Source organism: Stegostoma tigrinum, chromosome 18 (genome assembly GCF_030684315.1).
Source record: "Stegostoma tigrinum isolate sSteTig4 chromosome 18, sSteTig4.hap1, whole genome shotgun sequence".
NCBI classification, from domain to species: domain Eukaryota; kingdom Metazoa; phylum Chordata; class Chondrichthyes; order Orectolobiformes; family Stegostomatidae; genus Stegostoma; species Stegostoma tigrinum.
In genome coordinates this window covers 18,714,104-18,739,098 of record NC_081371.1, presented here as the reverse complement: position 1 = coordinate 18,739,098, position 24,995 = coordinate 18,714,104, and the positions used below count along the sequence as shown (strand labels likewise).

The following is a 24,995-nucleotide window of genomic DNA, read 5'->3' as shown; positions in this document are numbered from 1 at the left end:
GACATGTCCCTTTTGTAGAAAGGAATTGAAACCTTTAAAACAAAAACAAAGATATCTTTGCACTCACCATCATACGGATTGCAGCATCTGAGTGAGTGGCTGCAGTGGAAATAATTTCAAGGGACTCTAAGAAACAGTAAATAAATTAAAATACTTAGCTTGAATATCGAATGTGACAAGGCATTTCACTAATGCATTTTTAAATAAACTATAATTTGTTAAATTAATTGAAAATACAAAACTGAAAATGATGGTCAGAGGATTGAAGAAAATAATTCAATGAAAAATTTCAGATAGCATTACGACCCTAAAACATCTACATGGGTCATCAAAGGCAAGCGAACCCTAAGCTGAGGTTACAATTTTAAAGTTGTTATTCTCCAACATCATCAGGGAAACACGCTTGAGCTTCTAAATCTGTCCTGTGGTTTTGAAAAGTAAAGTTCAATGAAACCTTTTGGGAAGTTCACACTGGAGCAATACTTCACCACTCACTTTTACAAATGTTCACCACCAGCTGTGTTCCAGAAATATGCCTAACCACTAACATGTCAACTTTTAAAAGGGACTGATGTACAGTGATTACATTACTGGGCTAGTAACCCAGACACCCAGACTAATGCCCTTGGGTTCAAATCCCACACAGAGGTTAGAGGTTTAAACGCAGTTATTAAAAAGAAAACAAGGTAATGGTGACCATGGGTGGAACCCTGTCAAGGTGACAGGCATTTTGCCTGCCTACTGGAGAAGTGCTAAAAGACCCACAATGTCTATTTGTGGAAAGTTCCTGCAAACCATAAGCCAGCCATTCGTGTGATTGGAGCAGCCATGGCCTCCCCAGGGAGCCATCCATCAGAGTCCCAGGATCATGAAGTGACCAAGCCACACAGATAAAATAATAGGTAAGGTCAAGGGCTTTGGTAGTAAGGGCTGGTGCCGCGTTCCTTGCTGAGAAGTTTCTTTGGTACAGGAGGCACTCCCCAACCTCGTGGTGACGATAAGCTTACCACAGTTTCAGCTGTCATACATACAGCATGGCCACATGCAACTAAGCTAATACCATTTGAAACTTTCCAACTGAAACTTCATTTCAGCCGAGGTGAGAAGGCGTAGGGTCAGGACATTACCATCCTGCCAAATTAAATGCCATTCTCACCTCTAAGCTCGCCAGTAAGAGCAGAAGATTGAACAGGTTCGGGCTATTTTTTTGGGAGCCGGACTATTCTCCTGGGAGAAGAGGAAAATGAACTTATCGAATTTTTCCATTCAGTTATTGGAATCTGGAATACTCCAACCAATAAAAGGTGATGGAAATGAATATCAAAATAATTTTATTTAGAAGTACAATGAAAGGTACTCAAAGATAAAGGAACTTACAGATTGCAAACAAAAAGCATAGATATGGGACTAAGCTTTAATGAAGAACATTTTAAACAAGGTGCAGAGAAGAATTATCAGAGCTGTGTAAAAGATGATGAGGGATTTCAGTGTTGATCAGTGATTAGAAGAAACTGATTATCTCCTTAGAAAAGGTAAGGGTAAGATGCAATAGTTTTCAGAATAATTCTGTAGCTCTTGTATAATAACTAAAAGGAAAAATACTTGCAATTTTTTTTAGAAATCAGCAGACATAAAGAACAAGTGAGTTAATGACATCAAGAGATAAAGCTCTCCCGTTCTTTTCTCAAAAAAAAGATGGATAATAGTTACAATATTGACTATACCATCTGAAAGAATAGAAGAAGCAGATTCAATAATAAAACTTCACAAAAAAAAAGTGTTTGCTAAACATTCAAAAGGTGAAAAACCTTGCAGGAAAATGGGGGAAAACGTAGGGGTGTGGGACAAGCTGACAAAGGCATAATGGCTGGACATCCTCATCGCTGTAGTGTCATTTTAGAATTCTACAAGTTTGAAACTGTGTGTAGTGTTAAAAAGAAGTGTCAGGCAAATTTAATCGACAAAACTGTACACTTGTACTGTTGAAGATATGACTTTTAAAGCATTCAACTGATTGGAAACATTGCAAATTGAATTGAGTTAAGACAAACTGCTTAAAAAAACCACTAAGATGGAAATGAGACACCAGAAGAATTTCCCTCAGATGATGTGCAAAAAAGAAACTTCCCTTTAACCCAGAAAGCCAATTTTATTGAGTTTCTGGAGGACATGAACAAATGCAGAGTATGGAATAATGACACCATGGCTGTCACAGAGAAAGAGAACCACAACAGAGAAAACCTTTTGGAAATACACAGCCGGTTCAGCTCCTGCCCCAGATGAAATTTCAGTGATGAATTGGCTGGCCACTTAGAAGCCTGCTTTGTAGTTATAAAACACTGCAGGCAGGCAGGCTAAGCAAGTTCCAATTAGGACTACCTCCTGTCTTGGCTAGTAGGTCAATAGTGGTCAGTGCTGGGACTACAGGCAAATTCACAAAGGAGTATCCTCTTATTTAGAATCCAGGCAAGCCTGGCAACAGGGGCCCGGGGAAATTTTGGCAAATCAGAAAGGAAACAAGGGAGTTAGCAGAGGGTTTTAAATAGCCTGCAGGTGGGAAGGTTGGGGGGAATGCTGTCTTCTTGTGGGGCGTCTGGGGTGGGCAAAAGGTACGCTTTATTAATAGCAGTCCCTTCCTCTGTGGTTTTAATCACTTTTTAAACCAAGTCATGGAATCTCACTCCTGATCCTTTATGGCATCAGCAGCATAATATTAGGACAGTTGAGCTCTTAAACAAGTTAATTAACCCTTTTTTAAAAATTTATTTTCAGTTTGCAGACAGGCTGATGTTGGAACCCGACCACCCTCTGTATTATGGAGCTACGCCTAGGGTGTGCATGAAGGTGGTGGACTTGTCATCGTCTCTCTATTACATGCTCCTTTTACCCAAAGCAAACCTCTTAGGGGCATACAATATCCAGCCCTGTGTTTCAAGCAAACTTGCAAGAGCTTCTGGAGATCACAAGAAGGGAAGCTGTCATCAAACTGGCCAAGGAGCTGAAGACTTCAAAATAAATGCAACTATCTGCTTGCCTCACACTTGAAGAAAGCCTTGCAACTGACTCCTTATGAATTACAATAAAAATTAATTAACTTCATTTTAGTTGCAGAGAAATGGAGCTTAAATCTTTGTTGCAGTCAATAAAGAAGTGTGACTAAAAGGGATCCATTCATCCCTTCTTACCTGGTCACAATGCACAGAAATAGAATCAGGAATATCAAGGAGCATGTTGTATGAAGCAGGGTTGAAAAAACATTGGAATTAATATTCTGGACAAGAACCCTTGAACTCAAGAACATTCAAGTGTGGAACAGAGCTTACAAATTATTAATATGTTTTACTGAAAATGTAATAAAACATCTGATGGTATTTCACAGGAGCATTATAAAATGAGTGATGACATCACTCTAAGGATTTAGGAGGTAAAATAAACAGAAGCTTAAATCAGATTTTTAAGAATGTCTTAAGTAGGAAAGAGAGACATGGAAAGAAGAGGTGAAGGAAAAGAACTCTAGAACTTCCAGCCTAGACAATTACAGACATGGCCAAGAATTGTTTTTTTTTGATAAATATAATCTTTATCAGGATTTGGATTTTGCTGATAAGGCCAGCATCTGTTACTTGCCCCCAGCTTCCCTTGAAGAGGTGGTAAGGAGTAATTTCTTGAACCATTAGACCATCTAGTGCAGGTAAGCAGAGCTATTGGGAAGGCAGCTCAAAGAAGCAATGATTATTTGAAGAGGACGAGAAGCCAGAATTAAAGATTTGCAGAAATCTTGAAGGGTTGTCGGGCTGGAGGAAATTACAGAGATGGGGTAGAACTACACCACGAAGGGATTGAACACAAGGATGAAAACTTTAAAAATCAAATTTACTTAAGTCAAGAGAATGTGCCGGTCAGCAAAAACAGGGCTGATAAGGAAAGGGACTTGCCACAAATTAAGACGAATTATGAGCAGAATCTCGAATGACCTGAAATTTACAGTCAGGAATACATTGGAATAATCTGGAAATAATGGAGACATGGAGAAACAAAGGTAAAAATCCAAAAAAAAATGGCAGCCTTAAAGTTGGCAAGAATTGGATGTTGGAAGCTCATCTCAGCATTAAATGTGACATCAAGCTTGTGAACAGCCTGGTTTAAATCACAGACTGCTATCAGTATTCATACACCATCTGGTTCTGTGTAATGCACAGAATTGCAACAAAACCTGACTGCCTCGGGTTGTGGTGGGGAGGCGTGGTGTAGAACATGGCATGTCATCCTGAGTCATAGCAGGTTAGGGAGTGATATTGCATGTAGCAGTAATATCACTGGACTGGTAATCCAGAGGCCCTGAAATGGCCAACAATTGCTGGCCTTGCCAGGGACATCCCTAACCCATGAATGAAATTATAAACAAAACAAAAAAAATCCAGTCTTGCCTACAGCCTTCGGCAAGAGGCAAAGATAAACTGAATAATTTAAAAGGAGAAAAAGTACAAAAAGAAATGCACAACATCTAATGGCTAGGTTTACTGTAGCTTTAGTTTTGTTGTGTGCTCAGTACCATTATACTGATCTGATTAACACCATAGGTTTAATACTGTGAACTCGCTTTATTTTAAAAATACTTCAGACATTTTGCTCACTTTCTGCATCTTTCCTGTCCAAGGAATCCTGTGGTAGTTTCTTCAAATAATCCTTGAGTAGTAATTCATAGCGTGGAATTCGTTGGACAGGTTCTAACATGTGATGTTGTATCGTGAGAGAACCACAGATCTCTTGTTTCTAAAGAAGACATAGACATCAAAATATTATGAATCTAAGCTAGGATGGCCCAAAAGTAAACAACAGTAAAGAAATGAGGCACCAAAACTAAAAGTAATCAGCTCCAGTAATTAGTATGAAAGCAGACTGTAGCTTAAAAATTTAAATCAATTGGAATGTCCTCTCCACTGTGCCTCCAAGATGAGAGTGCTATAGCTTTCAGTTCTTATCAAGTAGCCAAAATACTGAAACTTTTTTGTGCAGATCATTTTTAACCAAATTCTTTCTGCTCTTGCTATTTCAATAAAAACTCATTTATTTTACTGTCTGTACAGTAGCATTTTGGAATGTATATGTCATTTCAAAGAGCGCTATTAACCTCCATAGAATCTTTCCTATATTCCCCAAGCCTTGTAAATAAGTAAGTGGAGAGAATGTAGCATCACACAAGTTATTTCTCCCCCCTTGTTACAAGCTCATGTTCTCTTGTTTACAGTAAATCTTCAAGTTCACAAATTACTTCTGGTTATTTCTATTCACTAAACTTCTGTATCACATCTGTTATCTTCAGTTGTTTTCCCCAAATAAGCAAATTTATCTACTGGTTCCAGTGTGATACCACCCACTTCAAATTTCACTCAAGTTTCTAGTGGATCAAATTCATTTACTTGTAGCAAGTTAGTTGATCATAACTGGAATAGAGCCGTTCCATTATCTTCACGGCCCTAGGCTACAAGTTGTTCTGTGGAAGAAAGTAATAAAGCAACATATGTTGCCTACCCCTAACTGCTCTGTAAAAAAGTTTTCTGAACTTGTTGATGGATTCAGGGAACTGCATTACTTCAATTCAGCCATACTACAGGAAAGGGGACAAGCAATTTGTGGAGTTTAAATTGCAACCATGCATATCCAGGTGGAATCAGGAAGTGAGTCCATTGTTGCAGAGATTCTACCTTGCTTTAATAGTGATTGCATTGAAATAAGTTACTTATTAGACAAGATAATGGCTCAGAAACAGTTGTTGCTTCACCTTCCACACTGAGTACCATAAATTGGATTGCTAATCATACTAACCAATAATATTTTTGTCACAAACTTATAAAATAATGGAGCAGACTAGAGGGTGGTGCATGGCTTACTTTTGATCCTAGTTTACATATTCATGTGTATCCAAACCACATTAAGCATGGTGCTTGAGCTATTTGGTACATTTCTTTACCCAATTAAGAAACACGAGAGAGAGAAAAAAAAAAGTGATGTCGATGATGGTAATTATTTGCAGCCCATCACAAATCCCATGCATTTGCTATTGACTTAGATCATCTTCTCTGGCTGCATTCTCAGACTGAACAGGACTGTTCTCATCTTGACACACTGTTCAGCCCCAAATTGAATTTTAAACACTCATGTCATATCAAAGACCACTTGATTGCAGCTTTCCACTGAACAAATCCTTTATACATGTATGTGACATCTAAACTCCTTGCTGCTTTCCTATCTTTCACCATTCACAGATTGTAACCTGGTTAAAACACTACTGTACAGAGTCTGGTACTATGTCTCATTTGTCCATCATCCTTGACTTTACCAATTTACAATTACTAAAAGCCACCAAAACAAGCCCTTATAGACCCAAATTAACATCCTGCTTGTTCCTAAATATCTTCATGACTGTTTACTTTTGTAATTTTCTTTGGCCATGATTTCCTTTCCTCAACTGTTCTATTGCTCTAAATTCCAAAATTTCTCTTCTCCCTTGGTCTTCCTGTTGCGGGTGGTGCAGACTTCAATGATCTCAGACCCATTCTTTAAAGCATGCTGCTGAAATCTTTCTTTCCACCAACCTTTGAAAAATCTCAAACTCAAAACTTTCTGATTGATCTTTTGGTTATTTATCCCAATCACCACCCTCCTGAATCAGTGTCCATTTTACTTGTAGCTATTTGTGAACCATCCAAAGCATAATAAATTCTACAATCTGCATTTTATATTACAATCACATTTAGAAGATTCCTGGAGTATTTATACTGTTTCCACAAGTAATACAAAATATATAGAGATACAGGGATTTACTTTATGCCAATCTTCATGCCTGTAATTGTAAATTTACACTGTGTTTGCTGATTACCTGAATTTCTTCAACAATAGCTTTGAACTGCGGTGATCTGCCCATCCATGTTTTCAGCAGTGCCATAGCTTTTTCAAAGTTCTTCACATATTCGCCATACATCTTCAGAAATGGGGCTAACTTTTGCAAAATATCCCCTATCTGTGGTGTACTATTCCTAGAATAGACAAGTTCAGGCATTACAGTTATGAAAAGTGCTTGTGTCCACAGCACAGTATACCATGATTCCATACGTTGCATCAAGGGATGCTAACATGTGTATTGATGCTCAAGTTCCCAATGAATTCATGAAATCTACTTAAGATTTCAGCAGTAAGGTTTACGTAAATGATATCACAATGATTTCGAGGTTGTTCCATAATTGTCTGCTTCAAAAAAAAAGATAGATGAGGTCATTTAAAAATTTAGGACGAAAAGGTGCAAAATTATGGAAGAAAAAGTGACAAAGATCACCATTTGTACCAACTCATGTGCAAAAGGCATAATAATGTTTAGGTCCTAACCAAAAAATACTTTTCTTCAGAGATTTAGTAACAACATTAATGTTGAAGATGTATGCTCAGAAAGAACTGTATATCTCTAGAGAACATGGTCTCTGCAACTCAAATGAAAAGTGCATGTATAGCAAGTATGGGGTTGCAAGGATTTATTTTCAATAAGGAAATTTTGAATTTCCTTAACGAATTACAAAAGCATGAACATTTAAATGTTTAATATTTAATTTACTGAAACACAACTTCAATTCAATTTTTTTTTTAAAAATCTATATTTCTGTATTTTTTTGGCCTATATTTAGTGGCAGAAAACTGTAAGGGATTCAAAGGCACATTGATTTAATTTCAAAGTTATGCAACAAAGAGCCAAGAGCCTTAATACTGAAAAATTTTAAACAAAGAATACACAAGTACAGAGCAGAAGAATTTTCCTTTCCCTAGAAGTCAGGCAAGGTGACAGCTATCTCCTTGGTGATAACCCATCAGATTACATACCCTTCCCGCCACCTAACGGATTAAGGAAGACCCATGGTTGACTTGCTCCACCCTCCGTGAGGAATAACCTTCATACTGGCAGAAACAGAAGGAGGCTGCCTGCTGGTTTCGGGGTGGGGTGACAGTAGTGGCTACTGAAAGCCACTCTCTGCCCTTACCTCTCATCATCCATCTTGAGATCCTTTCTCAAAAGCAACATCACTTAACTCCCTGTCAGTCAGAGTCTTCAGCACTGCCTTGCAGCTAAAAGGCTATGCCTCCAACGTGTCACCGTTGTTCATAGTGGTTGGCAGCCTCAAATGTGGCAGGATATCACTGAGCCACAAACTAACTGGCTGAGATGCCCACTGGGCCAACACTGAAGTTCCCAATTCGCACTTGACCCAGTAAGCTCTCTCATTGGCATCCAACCCCACACATAAAGACAAAAATAAAATGAAAATCTCAGTCATTGAACTATGCATTATTTCATCTGATGTGCTTAGTTGGTAACAATTATTTGTTGCTTTTATTGATTGTTAAATGAAACATTAAAAAGTTTGAAAAAAGACTTCTATGAGATTCAGCCACATCAGAAGTCGACCCTGAACAGCTAGTAATCTCAGTACATGAGGAGTCACAAATGATGCTAAACATTGAGGAAAGAACAAATATCTCCCCTTCTGATGGACAGAAGTTCAAGAATGAAGCAAAACTATAACTTTGTCCAGGGCAGCTCTGTACCTTATACAAATCACCCATTTATGCATTGTTCTTCTGTACCACAATATTAAAATTCAAAACAAAAATTCATAGCTGGTTGCTCCCACTTTGGCTTCCTGTGCACTGCTGAACCAAACAAAATAGAAACTTATTTTATTTTCTTCTTCCTTCTTTTAAATTAACCAATCACATCACGAACAATATGCACGAAACATATGGACGTACACGGAATAGTGTAGGTTAGATGGGCTTGAGATCGGTATGACAGGTCGGCACAACAAGGGCCGAAGGGCCTCAAATGTTCTATGAATAGCAATTGGGCATTAGAGTTTGACAGAATACTTCAGAAAGGAGAGAAGGAACAGTTGTGAAATTAAAAAAATTCAAGGCTCTATCATCAGATCACCAAAAGAGGGAATGTCCATATATTGGACAGGACATAATCTGGTTCCTGCAGTGTTTCTCACATGAGTACACATTTTGTAAAGATAAAGCATGAAGCTGGATGAACACAGCAGGCCAAGCAGCATCTCAGGAGCACAAAAAGCTGACGTTTCGGGCCTAGACCCTTCATCAGAGAGGGGGATGGGGAGAGGGTTCTGGAATAAATAGGGAGGGAGGGGGAGGTGGACCGAAGATGGAGGAAAAGAAGATAGGAGGAGAGGAGAGTATAGGTGGGGAGGTAGGGAGGGGATAGGTCAGTCCAGGGAAGATGAACAGGTCAAGGAGGTGGGATGAGGTTAGTAGGGAGGAAATGGAGGTGCAGCTTGAGGTGGGAGGAGGAAATTGGTGAGAGGAAGAAGAGATTAGGGAGGCGGAGACAGGCTGGGCTGGTTTTGGGATGCAGTGGGGGGGAAGGAACGAACTGGGCTGGTTTTGGAATGCAGTGGGGAAGGGGAGATTTTGAAGCTTGTGAAGTCCACATTGATACCATTAGGCTGCAGGGTTCCCAAGCGGAATATGAGTTGCTGTTCCTGCAACGTTCGGGTGGCATCATTGTGGCACTGCAGGAGGCCCATGATGGACATGTCATCTAAAGAATGGGAGGGGGACTTAAAATGGTTCGCGACTGGGAGGTGCAGTTGTTTATTGCGAACCGAGCGGAGGTGTTCTGCAAAGCAGTCTCCAAGCCTCCGCTCAGTTTCCCCAATGTAGAGGAGGCCACACTGGGTACAATGGAGACAGTATACCACATTGGCAGATGTGCAGGTAAACCTCTGCTTAATGTGGAATGTCATCTTGGGGCCTGGGATGAGGGAGTGGGGACAAGTGAAGCACTTCCTGCGGTTGCAGGGGAAGGTGCCGGGTGTGGTGGGGTTGGAGGGCAGTGCGGAGCGAACAAGGGAGTCACGGAGAGAGAGGTCTCTCCAGAAGGCAGACAAGGGTGGGGATGGAAAAATATCTTGGGTGGTGAGGTCGGATTGTAGATGGCGGAAGTGTCGGCGGATGATGCATTGTATTTGGAGGTTGGTGGGGTAGTGTGTGAGAATGAGGGGGATCCTCTTGGGGCAGTTGTGGCGGGGGCAGGGTGTGAGGGATGTGATGCGGGAAATGCAGGAGATGCGGTCAAGGGTGTTCTCAACCACTGCGGGGGGAAAGTTGCGGTCCTTGAAGAACTTGGACATCTGGGATGTGCGGGAGTGGAAAGCCTCATCCGGGAGCAGATGCGGTGGAGGTGGAGGAATTGGGAATAGGGGATGGAATTTTTGCAGGAGGGTGGGTGGGAGGAGGTGTATTCTAGGTAGCTGTGGGAGTCGGTGGGCTTGAAATGGACATCAGTTTCTAGCTGGTTACCTGAGATGGAGACTGAGGGGTCCAGGAAGGTGAGGGATGTGTTGGAGATGGCCCAGGTGAACTTGAAGTTGGGGTGGAAGGTGTTGGTGAAGTGGATGAACTGTTCGAACTCCTCTGGGGAGCAAGCAGCGGAACCGATACAGTCAATGTAATGGAGGAAGAGGTGGGGTTTGGGACCTGTGTAGGTGCGGAAGAGGGATTGTTCCACGTAACCTACAAAGAGGCAGGCATAGTTTGGGCCCATGTGGGTACCCATGGCCTCCCCCTTTGTCTGTAGGAAGTGGGAGGAATTGAAAGAGAAGTTGTTGAGGGTGAGGACGAGTTCGGATAGGCGGATGAGGGAGACTGGTCGGGCCTGCGGGACAGCAAGATGCGGAGGACCTTGAGGCCATCTGCATGAGGAATACAGGTGTATAGGGACTGGACGTCCATGGTGAAAATGAGGTGTTGGGGGCCAGGGAATTGGAAGTTCTGGAGGAGGTGGTGGGTGTGGGTGGTGCCACGGACGTAGGTAGGGAGTTCCTGGACCAAAGGGGAGAACATGGAGTCCAGATAGGTGGAGATGAGTTCGGTGGGGCAGGAACAGGCTGAAACAATGGGTCGACCAGGGCAGGCAGGTTTGTGGATTTCCGCCTAGCCGAACTCATCCTCACCCTCAACCACTTCTCTTTCAATTCCTCCCACTTCCTACAGACAAAGGGGGAGGCCATGGGTACCCACAATGGCCCAAGGTATGCCTGCCTCTTTGTAGGTTACGTGGAACAGTCCCTCTTCCGCACCTACACAGGCCCCAAACCCCACCTCTTCCTCCGTTACATTGATGACTGTATCAGTGCCGCTGCTTGCTCCCCAGAGGAGCTCGAACAGTTCATCCACTTCACCAACACCTTCCACCCCAACCTCAAGTTCACCTGGGACATCTCCAACACATCCCTCACCTTCCTGGACCTCTCAGTCTCAATCTCAGGTAACCAGCTTGAAACTGATGTACATTTCAAGCCCACCGACTCCCACAGCTACCTAGACTACACCTCCTCCCACCCACCCGCCTGCAAAAATTCCATCCCCCTATCCCCAATTCCTCCGCGTCCGCCGCATTTGCTCCCAGGATGAAGCTTTCCACTCCTGCACATCCCAGACGTCCAAGTTCTTCAAGGACCGCAACTTTACCCCCCACAGTGATCGAGAATGCCCTTGACCGCGTCTCCCGTATTTCCCGCAACACATCCCTCACACCCCGCCCCCGCCACACCGCCCCAAGAGGATCCCCCTCATTCTCACACACCACCCCACCAACCTCCGGATACAACGCATCATCCTCCGACACTTCCGCCATCTACAATCCGACCTCACCACCCAAGACATTCTTCCATCCCCATTCTTGTCTGCCTTCCGGAAAGACCACTCTCTCTGTGACTCCCTCATTCGCTCCACACCATCCTCCAACCCCACCACCTTCCCCTGCAACCGCAGGAAGTGCTTCACTTGTCCCCACACCCCCATCCCAGGCCCCAAGATGACTTTCCATATTAAACACAGGTTCACCTGCACATCTGCCAAATTGGTATACTGTATCCATTGTACCCAGTGTGGCTTCCTCTACATTGGGGAAACTGAGCGGAGGCTTGGAGACTGCTTTGCAGAACACCTCCACTCGGTTCGCAATAAACAACTGCACCTCTCAGTCGCGAACCATTTTAACTCCTCCTCCCATTCTTTAGACGACATGTCCATCCTGGGCCTCCTGCAGTGCCACAATGATGCCACCCGAACGTTGCAGGAACAGCAACTCATATTCCGCTTGGGAAACCTGCAGCCCAATGGTATCAATGTGGACTTCACAAGCTTCAAAATCTCCCCTTCCCCCACAGCATCCCAAAACCAGCCCAGCTCATCCCCTCCCCCCACTGCATCCCAAAACCAGCCCAGCCTGTCTCCGCTTCCCTAACCTGTTCTTCCTCTCACCCACCCCTTCTTCCCACCTCAAGCTGCACCTCCATTTCCTCCCTACTAACCTCATCCCGCCTCCTTGACCTGTCCGTCTTCCCTGGACTGACCTATCCCCTCCCTACTTATACTCTCCTCTCCACCTATCTTTTCTCTCCATCTTCGGTCCGCCTCCCCCTCTCTCCCTATTTATTCCAGAGCCCTCTCCGATGAAGGGTCTAGGCCCGAAACGTCAGCTTTTGTGCTCCTGAGATGCTGCTTGGCCTGCTGTGTTCATCCAGCTTCACACTTTGTTATCTTGGATTCTCCAGCATCTGTAGTTCCAATTCTCTCTCTACACATTTTGTAAACACTGGTAATATTAAATAAACAAAAGTAGAATTCACACTTTCCATTGCACCGAGGAACCCCTTGTATTTATAGATACTGAAGCAGCAAGAGTCAATGCTTTTGAGAGAGGAGAAGATTGCTATAGTTTTGCTGAAAAATGACATTTTGAGAAAGCTTTGATACTGGCACCTGTCAGAATAATTATCCCCTTAACTTTGTCTTCTTGGGAATCAACATTAATATTGTATGAGACAGAATGCAGATTATTTGCAAGTAGACTCTGATTGACATGGAGAATGTACCAGTTAATGATGGACATTTGACTGCCAGACAATGTTTAAAAAAAAATTGTATACATTGCACGCTAACATGTGAATGGGTAAACTTTATTATGTCATTGTTAAAATTAATGAAAGAACTAATAGCCAAAAACTTACCACAGATTCATGCGTGTTTCCAGCTCCGGCAGCAAGAACTGATTGTGGAAAGTGTAAATGGATGAAATGTTGGAGAAGATTTTGGTGACTACGTCTGCAGGAAAGGAACCCTTGCTATTGGCTTCATCTAGCAGTTTAGCACAGAAAACCTGCAGAATAATTCAAATAAATAACTAGACCTGATTATTTGTGCTCATACACAGGCTTCATAAATGCATATTTTTTTAAAAATAAGGCAGAAGTAAAACAATTATCAGAAGGATTACACAACTAACAAGGAATGTTTTCATCTAGAGTGTGGAAGGAGTCTGTTTGAAGAACGGTTACAGGTAGAAATGCTCATCGTGTTTACAAGTACCAATACTGAAGTATCAGTACCATTTTTTTAAACATACAGAATTGTCGCCAAAGAGCTACAAAGTGGAATTGTGCTGGCTAGCTTTTATTCAGCTGGCACAGACATGAGCTGAAATATCTAATGTTGTGAATGATTTGGGTTTCTTTTTCAAGAAGTAGTTGCAATGTACAGAATTCCTTAAACGCATCAAAAATGACAACATTTGGATTGAGGCCAGTGATCTCAGGAGGAGTGGATCCCCAGTCACATAAGTGTTTACACAGCTTACTGTAGGCTACTGTAGTTCACTAGAACACATCAAATGTCAAGATTAACAACACATCTACCCCATATTAAGAGACAACCACTGAATATTGCTAGTAAATAGTTTTATTCTCTCTGATTACTTCCTGGCACTATTAACCAGGAAAAAAACCCCAATGAAAATCAAAAATAGTCTAAACAGCCCTTTTATCTAAATGTGCAACTTCAACTGGTGATTGATTACAGATGTTGAATCTAATTTGGTGCCTTAATAGTTTTCAGACTACTATGCTTTTCATCTTCACAGCAGTTGATGTGGAAGGATTGTGGCTCAGTAGGTAGCATTACTTATACAGCTCAGGTTGTGGATAAGGTTGTAGACATGCTTGCTGAGCCAGTGGGTTTTGTTGCTAGCATTTTGTCAATCTGATAGGTAACATAGTCAGTGTCTCCAACTTTTTAAACTAACACTTTAATTTTCTGTTCTCTCCAGGAAGCACTTTAAGGTTGAATCAAGGTGTCTCTTTAGAAAAAGAAAATGTCCCAGCCCACCAGATCATTTTACTGTGTGTATGCAAGAGTCTTCTTGTGGTGCATTTTCAAAGGTCCTGAACTCTTGATCCGCTGGCTCTTTGTTTGAGCACAGACATGGACTTTCAGCAAGCTGTTTTAAACACTGCAAAAACGAACTCAGTTCTACCCTCATCCAAATTCTGCTTTCCAGCAGTAGTTAACAAATGACATTCATAATGATCAAATGCAAAAAAAAATTCAATTTATGTTCGGGATTGCTAATTTAGTCCCCCTTTTTAGAGTCCACTTTTGCTTCATAAGCTATGCAAAGAACCTACTAACATTAACATTCAGCTAAAGCTTTTCAAAATTTTCAAGTTTCAAAATGGAGAAACCTGTGAGGAAAATGATTCCTTTCTTTCAGCAGTTTATGCCATTAACCAACTTGCAAAACAGCTAATTTCTGCAATTTCTGAAATGTTCATTTTTACCCCAATTGCCTCATTTTAGCACATGGAAAAAAGACAGAAAGGAGTCTTTCATGAATTTAAGATAAGCCAAAAAGTCTGATACAGCCAATGATTTTTGAAGTGTACAAAAACAAAGTTGCTGGAAAAGTTCAGCAGGTCTGGCAGCATCTATGGAGGAGAAAACAGATTTAATGTTTCGGGTCTGGTGACCCTTCCTCAGTTTGAAACATTAACTCTGTTTTCTCCTCCACAGATGCTGCCAGACCCGCTGAGCTTTTCCAGCAACTTTGTTTTAGTTCCTGATTTACAGCATCCACAGTTCTTTTGGTTCTTATTTTTGAAGTGTACGTATTTTAATGCAGGAAATGTGGTAGCCAATGTGCACCAAACAAGATCCCACCAGTGGCAATGCTAACTGTCAGAGAAACAGACAGACCATCAGTTGTGAACACACGCGGTGAAAGGGAACCTGAACAAATTCATCTTTTAAATTCATCACTAACCTGGTCTAAGAGATGCAGTCTGCTGACATAGGACTTTTCTGTTAGCAGAAGCTCATTAGCAATTTTATACAGCTTCTCTTCATTTGTCTCCTAAAAAGGAAAGCAACTTGTACTTAAATGCAATTGTAGTCACAGAAATGTTATGATAACAACTAAAAACAAACAACAAACAGCTTTTTCCCTCACCAACATTCTGGATCCCTTCACTGCCTCCAATTTGTTAAATTGGGTATCAGATATTCATCTATTATGGCTGCCAATTTCTGCTCTTCCAAAGGTCCTAAATTCTGGAATATTTTATCTTAAAAACAAAAAAACTTACTGCTGACTAACGTATTCACATAGCTCAGTGTCAAATTCTCTTGTTAGGATGTTCTACCATGTTAAAAAATTTATTTAAATACAACTTAAAGATGGGGCAGTGATATTTGCAGAGGCATTAGGTAAGGGGTGGATTTTGGCGTAGATTATAACAATGACATTGATGAGTTATTATGAAATGGTAACCATTTACAATGTCAGCTAGCATGGAGTTTAGTGAAAATGAAGCTATTGAGAGATTACAGAACTAGAAAGAAAGAGGCTTAAGGTTAGGCAAGAGAGAAAACTGTAGAGACAGCTAAATGGATATTTTCAGTTTTAGCAGCACAGAGTTCTCCAAGCTCCTTGCTCATTAATTTGGAACGGTTAGGAGGGGGGTTTCAGGAAACAAGTATATAGTGGAAAAGAATAAATCAGTGGCTAGCTTTCTCAGAAAATTGTTCTTAGTATCTACCTTACTAAGCCTCTGCATAATTGAGTGATTCAAAGATGGCAGTAAAAACAGAGGGAAGAATGAACATTTGAAGATGAATATTTGAAGATAGAGAAGTAACCAGAGAAGGTGCAAAAAAAGTGATGAAAGCTGAACTGGAGGCAAACAACAGTTGTGTAATGTGTGCTGCTAACTTCTTCATAGAAGTTACAGAAAAGAAATTAGACAGTCAGCCTAACTATGGTCCACATGCACCTCCTCCTACTTCATCTAACATGTACCCTTCTCCTCTTTCGTGCAATCATTTTTCTCCCTTTTAATGCAGCTGCACTGCTTTTTCCCCGACTATGTGCACGTTGCAAATTCAAACAACTCATTTAAAAAGACCTACATTTCAGTCAACTAGGGCAGTGTACACAATTTGCATTTGAATCATTCCTTCTAACTCTCCTACTGGGCAGGTGACTTTCAAATCTGGATTTCTGGATTTTAATTTTTACATTAATGCAGGTTATTATATACATTACATGTAGAAGGTCGGCAACATTTTACTGATAGATTTAAAATAAATCGGAAAATCGTGAAGCAAATTAATAAGTTACATTGGTTTAAAAAGCTGACTCTTAGGATATTTCTGTTTAACATTCATTACCTTTTTCTCTACATGCATTTCAACTTTATTTTCCTCTTCTTGGGTTGCTCGATTCAAAATTTTATTTGATTTAAGAACGTTCTGTGCTTCTACATGAGACTCCTCAGTGTTTCCCCCATTTGGACATTGGAGGTCATCTGCTCTTGTGCATAAATCAGTGGGTGATGGTAGATTTAAGGTAGCAGCCTTTTGTTTCTTGTTGGGTTGCTTATTGTCCATCTCTGAATCAGTTGTACAAATGTTGGCTTCAGGGCTGTTGTTTTGGCAATCTTTTGGAAGTGGCGTTATCAGTCCATTTGCTGGCTGAGCCCCTGTATTTGGAGCAGATTCTGTAGCGTGATCTGATTTTGCTGTGTCCGCCCTCTGTCGCTGAAGTATAGGGTGGTCAGACAAGCATTTTGGTTGAGAATGAATTGAAGTTCTTGCATTTCTGGGAGACTGTGACCCACTCTGAGCAATTTTTTTCTCATCGTTAGAACTTGCTGGACTGTGAAAACAGAGCTATTGTTAACTTCTACTTCTGCATACTACCGCACTATAAAAGGCAATTTTTTTTTGTTGTCTGACAATGTTAAGTGATGCATAAATACAAACCCAAGAGGGTAAATGCACCATTCCTACAAAATAAAAATACCACTGCTAAAATAAGCACGTTGTAACAGGTCTTGTGAACTGAGGTCAGTCTCTGTTCGACTGTGATAAGAGATTGTTCTTTCCAAATATAAATAACTTATTTAATGTAGTTCCATGAAACAGTTCAATGCACTAGTAGACATCAAGTAATGCGTATTTCCTCCACCACCCCTCCCCACCATTCACCTTTTCATTAAAGCTGACCCAGTTAACAGAATGGTGCTGTTCACAACCAAGAAGCAGGAACAGTCTAATCTACAGACTGTCTGACAGATACAAACAGTGCTATTCCTCAGACAAGTTATCATGAAGGTATGCTGGTGGTATACGCTGCTATGTTTATCTCTCTTTCTATCAGACAGCATTCCTTTCACACTCCACCAGGCATGTACAATTATGTTCACACTCAAAGCAGGAATCCGATATTTCAAATTACGACTAGCAGGCTGCTGTCAGCTGTTCTTAATCAGCAAAATCCAAAATAAAATACTAGGTACAGTGTGTTCTTACTCCCAAAACATTTCTATATTTTGCTCTGTGAGGAACACAATTGCCTCATTCACATAGATAACACTATGAGAAACACATCAACCAATCTTTTTCCCCCCCTAAATACCAGTGGAATGCACTGACCCTAGTGTACTGAATGAAAAACAATTCCAAGTTACCATTCACCAATGGCCATCCCTCCATTATTACAAAGGTCAGAGTGTGGAAATTTGCTCACAGTTATAGATGTAAAAAAGTCAAGTTGGCATTGTCCCAGAGGACCAAAGAGTTGGTCTCACACTGGAGATAGATGATTGGTGGTGAGTTTAACCTGAGATTCACCACACCTCAGATGAGGGGCAAGGTTGAGAAGAGCCTTCAAGGAAACCTCAGCTGACATAGGAATTGAACCCACACTGTTGGCTTCACAAGCCAGCTGTCCAGCCAACTGACCTCTTCCCCCACCAATGGTTATAGGGTGTTTAGTTCTATTGCCTCAGATAGCGAGGTTGTTAATGCCCATGTATTGCAAGACCCAGAAAAACAAAAACTCAAGCCTGATAAGTAGAAAAGTATTCACTCCACACAAATGCCAGACAATGGTCATTTTCATTAAGTGTGTTTAACCATGTGTTCCGCATTACAGTCAGTGGCATTAGCATTGGGTCACTATTGACCAAAAACTTAACTGGGCCATTTTCAGACGAGCAGATCAGAGATTGGGCATTCTGCTGCGAGCCACTCACCCCTCAATTTCCCAAAACTTGCTCATTTTTCACAAGGCGTAAGCCAGATGTGTGACGGAATGGGCTCCAGTACCTGGATACGTGTAGCTCCAAAAATACTCAAGAAACTCAATATTTAGAACACCACAACCTGTTTAGACATCATCCTATTCTGCAACTCATGATCACTCCATTCCCCACTTGTGCTTCTTTTCTGCAGTGAATAACATCCACATGATGATCTACAGCACCTCCCAAAGACAATACTTTACTTCCTACAACCTCTAACCTGCCTAGATATATATTACCTTCAATATTACTGGATTAAAAAATCCAGAAGCAGGTATACCTTCACATGTACAGCAGCAGTTCAATAAAGGTGCTCATCACTACCTTGTGTAGGGCAACTAGCGAATAGTCAATAAATGCTGGCTTTGCCAGTCATACATACATCCAACTCATTTATAAATACTATACACACACACACACACTTTACCCACTCTACATATTTTTAACACTGCACATAGCTGCTGTAGGTCTTCTGAATTACTTATTATATTTCCTATTTCAGGATCTGCATATGGAAGCACCACTGTTTTAAGCCCCACACTCAAAACCATTGGACATACATGATGAAATCAAGATTAAAGAGGACTGTAGAAGAAAACAGGGTTTATAAGTGATAATCCAAGGTATTTACACAATGGTATAGTTTGCCCACTGATTGATGCTGTGTATTTCACAGCCTCGAGCTAATGTAGTAAGATTTATCTGTGCTTTAAAAATGTCTGCCTCACAGTAACAGCTGTAGCTTTAGCAATTTCTACAGAATCTACATTCTGGCTTAAACAATACAAAAAAAACACACCACAGAACAGACAGATTAGTATTCAAGAATGAACACCTAACTCAAGTGGCAGACCACTTAATATGTAAACTGGAGTCAGAAGATAAACATTGCACTCTAACAGAAAATTGCCCATAATCCACACAGATAGACTTTTACCTGTACTTAATTGTTATTTTATAACCAAAGAACCACATATGCTGGAAATCAAAAACAAAACCAGAAATTGCTGGAAAATCAACTCAAGTCTAGCAGCATTAGTGAACAACAAATAGAGTTAATGTTTCTCCCCACTACCTTCTCCCCACAGATGCTGCCAGACCTGCTGAGTTTTCTCCAGTGATTTCTAATTTTATTCGCTTTTTTCATTTCAATGTAGTTCATTACTACAGCCTCATTGTGTGAAATTATCTAAAACTCTAAAGTATAAAAATCATTCAAATCTGATCAACAAATAAATAGAATGGGCTCTACATAGTCAAAACTGCGCACATTAAGATTTTATTGCAGACCCACAACCTAAATATCATGCTTCATTGGATTGAAGTTCAATTTTGAATTTAGAACTAGGACATGTAACATGTAGCTACACCAGTACTTATTTTTTTGGACAGCATTACCACACAGTACCTTACTAAGCCCTCACAACAAAAGCAAGGGTCCATTAAACATTCAGTAATTTCCTCCATTGTGAGCAAGTCACTTGTTTATGACACACCTTTGTACCTAATTGATTGGTGTATTTACCAATTTATTATAACCAAACTTATTTCAGCTGTGTTGTCATGTGACTTGTCTTTTTCAATCAGATTCCAGACTGGATCATGCAAGTTGTCAATCACAATCCGAATCTGTAACATGAAATGCATGATTTGTGCTAAGGCTAAGATGTACTTAATTTTCAGGTTCTAATTATGTGTGATTTGTTGCACAACTTAGAAACATTTTTCTTAGTAGGAAAGGTCAAAAATTAAATGGTCAAAAAAAACACAAATCAGAGAAAAATAAATTTTACTCAAAAGGTTTGTTGCCATGGCTCTATACCCTTTAACAACCAATCTAAATGAAAATGATCAAGTGTAAGTTTTGAAATTTTAATTATTCTAATTTCACCAGTTTATTAGGAAGAGAATTCAATTTTCCATCCGTTGCATGAGCATTCTTGAATTCGTTCCTGATGACTGAGGTCTTAATTTTAACCTTTTTGCCCTCATTCTGGATACTTAGAAAAAATGTAGTTTTTTTCCTATATAATCTATCAAATTATTTTACCATCGTAATCATTCCAATTGGATCATGTTTTAAATGTTCTCGGTATTTTCTTATCAACCTACTCATTGATGGTATTACATACCTCTGGAGCAGGTGGTACTTGAACCTGGGTCTCCTGGTCCAGACATACAGGTTCCATAGAGTCCTCACCCTTTAACCTTCTATATTTAGTGAGATGTAAGCCAATTCCATGTACTGTGTCCTCACACCTTCCAAACCAAATATATCCTTCCGAATTTAAAATTGCCAAAGCTGAGTGCAGTATTTCATCCACATTTCAGATTCATACAGTGCACTGTTATCTTCTACTTTATCATAATTTTTTCTTGATAACAAGATGTACAGCTGGATGAACACAGAGGCCAAGCAGCATCTTAGAAGCAGGAAAGCTGACGTTTTGGGCCTAGGCCCTTCAAAGGAAATTTCTGATGAAGGGTCTAGGCCTGAAATGTTAGCTTTCCTGCTCCTAAGATGCTGCTTGACCTGCTGTGTTCATCTCGCTCTACACCTAGTTATCTCGGATTCTCCAGCATCTGCAGTTCCCATTATCTCTAATATAATTCTTTCTACATCAGTTTACCAGGGTTTAGTGACCTCTCTATCGGGGCTCCGCAAATCCTCCGCTCCATGAGACATTTGTCACTCAGGTGATGTTCTGAAATAGTAATGTTGCCTTCCACCTCTCGACTTCCACCTAAAATAATCACTGTGTCACCGAATACAAATTAAACACAATTTGAATGTAAAGCTTATTTCTTCTTTTAAGTCATTGATAAATGTAGTGAAAAGCTGAGGAGCCAGTGCCAATCCCAGGGAGACACCACAGGCTGAATGGCTGTGGAGGTGCGGCCAGATGTGGTGGTCCTGGAGGTTTCCATCAAAGACAATCATACTGGTTCACCTGCATTTTCCCACTTTGAGGTCATTAAGAGGCAAGTTGGAGTAGGGAGTGTGGGACAGTTATCTGTCCATGAGCAGCGAACAGGCAATTAATTATACCTAAAATGGGTCGATCAAGGACTTTGCACAGATACCAAGTGAAATTTTTTGACTTTATAAAATTTTTTCACAGCCACGTTAATGCACCCTCACTGTCACTTTTTTATACTGGCAGCTCCCTCCTCAGATTCTGGGCCTGGCAATCTTATGGTGCTGGAAGGTTTCCAATTTCCTCTCTAGATTCAAGAGCCGGCCTATTGCCATTAATTAGATGGCAAACATATGCCCTGCATGCACTGTTGTGGGCCAATTTTACAATAAGTTACATTGGACTTGGTGCTAATGTCTTCTGTGCCATGATCTGGAAATGTTGGCATCCGCAGACAAGACCAAAATACCAGCCCAAAATTCTTTCATATGGATTACTGTACACACACATTATCCTTGTACCCTGTCTCCAACTTCCTCATCAACTCCCATTCATCTCAATCGGTGATCTCCAATTCCTTGCACTTCAGTTTCATAGCATTTTATCAAATGCCTTTTTAAAGCCAATATAAAGATCATGCATAGATACTGCCTCACCTACTGCATTACAAACATCTTTAGAATATGCAATGGATTTAGTTAGATGTCACTTACCTGCTACAAATCTGACTGCTCAGTCACTGTGCCCCTACTGACAGATTTTAAATTCCTATAACATTTACTAGCCTATAAGTCCATAGCATAGTTTTTTTCTCTCCCATTCTTTTTGATAATGAGGTGATGTTGACAAATTACAGTCCAAAGGGATTATTCTTGAATTATGATAATTTTAAAACATTGGGTTTGAATTAAAAATGAAACCAGGACGGTCATGTTTCTGATATTACAGTTGGGAGTGGCTTTTCACAGGTAATAACATTAGAAATTCTGGAATATGATTAAAAGGGATAATCAATGATGTGAGGAAGTGAGATAAATTCTTTAATATGAGTCAAAGAACAGCAGCAATGAAAAAGCAGCATTATCAAATACACTGCTAAAATGGTAGAATGTAAATCAGAGAAGTCAATGCTTGATTTTATGTAACTTTAATCAGACTGTATTAGGCAAAGGCCTAATTTCTTCACATCACATGGAGCAAATCAACTTGACTAATAGTAACGTCCTCAAGAGAAGGCTAGGATTTGGCTAACCTTTGGCCTTGGATTATTACAAACATTTTACTCTAGCCATTTGACAATCTGCTGGGCTCCATTATCATTGACAATGCCGACATTCACGGAGCTGTTGCCTCTTGCTGTTAATTAATTAATTACCTACCACCATACTAAATTGGATGTGGAGGGGCGACACAGCTTTCATCTGATTCTTCAGTTGTGTGATCTCTTAGCTCTTGCCACAGTAGTCTCTTTCTGGTTGTTCACATGATTGTAGTCCCATAATGGAGCTTCATGTGATTGGTACTGCATTTTTAATGTATACCTGATGCAGATTTTCCGAGCATGCTCTTCTATATTCTTCATTGTTTGTCAAGTTAAAATGTAAAATGAGGGATATAATAAGTCATGATGTATGGATTGTGCTGAAATACAATTCCATTGCTGTTGATCTGCACTATACCTCATGGACACTCTGAGCTGCTAAATCTATCCAATTTAGATGGGATAGTGCTACATGGTACTGTTTTCTTTCCAGATATATGAGTTGAAATTTGATCTCTTCATGGATTGTGCTCACTGTTGTATGTGTATCTGGCCTTTAAGAAAGTTCACCTTTAAAGATTCTGTGAGCTGTGTGTATACAATGTTGTGACTTGTCCTGTGACTCTAGTGTGGCTTTGTGAGCTACCCACTCTCAGAAATCAGTTGGTTAGCTGTGACATCTTCGTAAGTTATAGCATGCTTTCCTGATTTCAATAAACACAAAATTAACCAGTCGCTGATGAGCAATTGATCATTAGTGCAATATAAGTAACATGACAGTCGCTTCTACCAACAATGTTTTGGATATGCAATAATTAGATTGGTGAGGATGAGATCAAAGTATGTGCTTCCTACTGGACTTGCCCAGCTTGGTCAGTAATGATGCTACCAAACCATCATGTGCACTTACTACTCTTAGAGATTCTTCAAGTGGCATTCGACATGAACTGATTCCTTGCTGAGATCAATCAGGAGGTTTCCATGTTCAAATTTGCTCTGCTACTAAGAGATTTCATGAGATCCAGAGATCTGGAGTCAGCGTGGAGGACCCCTAGGGCCACTTCCTCCAACGGTAGCACCATGCTGCCTCCTTGGTTGGGTCTACTCTATGATGGAGCAAGGCACACCTCATGACAGGTTTCTGCGCACTGACTGTAAGGTATGATTCTGTGAACATGACTATGTCAAACTGTTGCTGGATTTGTCATGGAACGGCCTTCTTTATTTAGAGTTAGAGTTAATGAGGAGGATTTCGGGGGCGGGGGCATGGACTGGATTGGTGTGCCTTTGTCATATCTCAATCTGATGCTTAAATTGAGCTTGGTGACCCAGTTGGTTTTGTTCTTAACATACTTTATCATACTGGTTTGATACAACTCTCAGAAATCAATTGGTTAGCTGTGACATCTTCTGCATAACTTATAACATGCTTTACTAATTTCAATGAAGTAACACAAAATTAACTGCAGCTTGCTAGACCTCGGGGGCAGTTGGCTTTGGCAGCATGAGGTCTGGGCAATTCTGAGATCTGGGTCACTGCATATCCCTGAAACAGATGGGAAGTTGCAGCTGGCAAACAGACAAGAGCTAAAATTTTAAAAGGCACAAAACTTCGGGTCAGGACCAAGGCAGTCCCATAAGTCAGAGGAAGGAGCTTCCCACATTAAGGAATTTTGGGTGTGGGGTGTGGGGTGGGTGTGACAGAGCCAGGCACAGAATGCAAAAAACTTTCCCCCTGTCTGCATAAGGAAAGATAAAGGAGATAGGGGAGAAAAAGAATGTTTCAATTTGAATTTACTAATCATGACCCACTTCCATAAACTCGTTTTTAGACAAACTAATGATGGCATCATATTCTGCTGAAATGTTGTTTTGCCCTTTACACGCCATGACAGAACAGGAAACACTTAATTTTGGCATTTAAAGGTTGTGTTGTAATATTGTTCAGTTTCTTCAGCTGGGTGACCTGCAGAGTAATATCTAAATTCTCAGAGAAAAATCTTGGGAAGTACAGCTCCACTCATCACTTTTCCATGTGGACAAAGTTGACGGATGTAAGTCAAGAATGTAGACAATGGGGGTGGGGTACGGAGAAGAATGAGAAAGCAAAAGCACTTGGTCTGGTAAAATATCAACACATCATGTATTACCTGCCTCCTTGAAACCGATTTATGAGGTCAGACACCTTGCCAGCTTTCTCCTTGCACGCGCTAGATGGTAAGGTCTCCATTTCTGTCCTTGGACTGTGTAATACCTTGTTTTCAGGAGTTTGGATTGTTTGTTTTCTTGCTGAATTCTGAAGAAGTGAAGGTTTGCGAGGCACTGAAT

The 24,995-nt window shown here is 40.7% G+C and overlaps 1 protein-coding gene across 9 annotated transcripts in view; it reads right to left on the bottom strand.

The window, feature by feature from the left end:
• fgd4a (FYVE, RhoGEF and PH domain containing 4a) overlaps positions 1-24,995 on the bottom strand; it is a 206,416-nt gene that overhangs the window by 25,835 nt on the left and 155,586 nt on the right. For 8 of the 9 annotated variants that reach the window (XM_048548477.2, XM_048548479.2, XM_048548481.2 and 5 more), the window contains 7 exons: positions 24,818-24,989; positions 16,573-17,059; positions 15,167-15,256; positions 13,080-13,228; positions 6,881-7,037; positions 4,635-4,773; positions 68-126 (listed from right to left, as the gene is read on the bottom strand). In XM_048548477.2, coding sequence (XP_048404434.2) covers positions 68-126; positions 4,635-4,773; positions 6,881-7,037; positions 13,080-13,228; positions 15,167-15,256; positions 16,573-17,059; positions 24,818-24,989 — 1,253 coding nt within the window. Of the gene's footprint in view, positions 1-67; positions 127-4,634; positions 4,774-6,880; positions 7,038-13,079; positions 13,229-15,166; positions 15,257-16,572; positions 17,060-21,118; positions 21,200-24,817; positions 24,990-24,995 lie in introns of those variants that run through there. The other variant, XM_048548484.2, reaches the window with a different exon arrangement.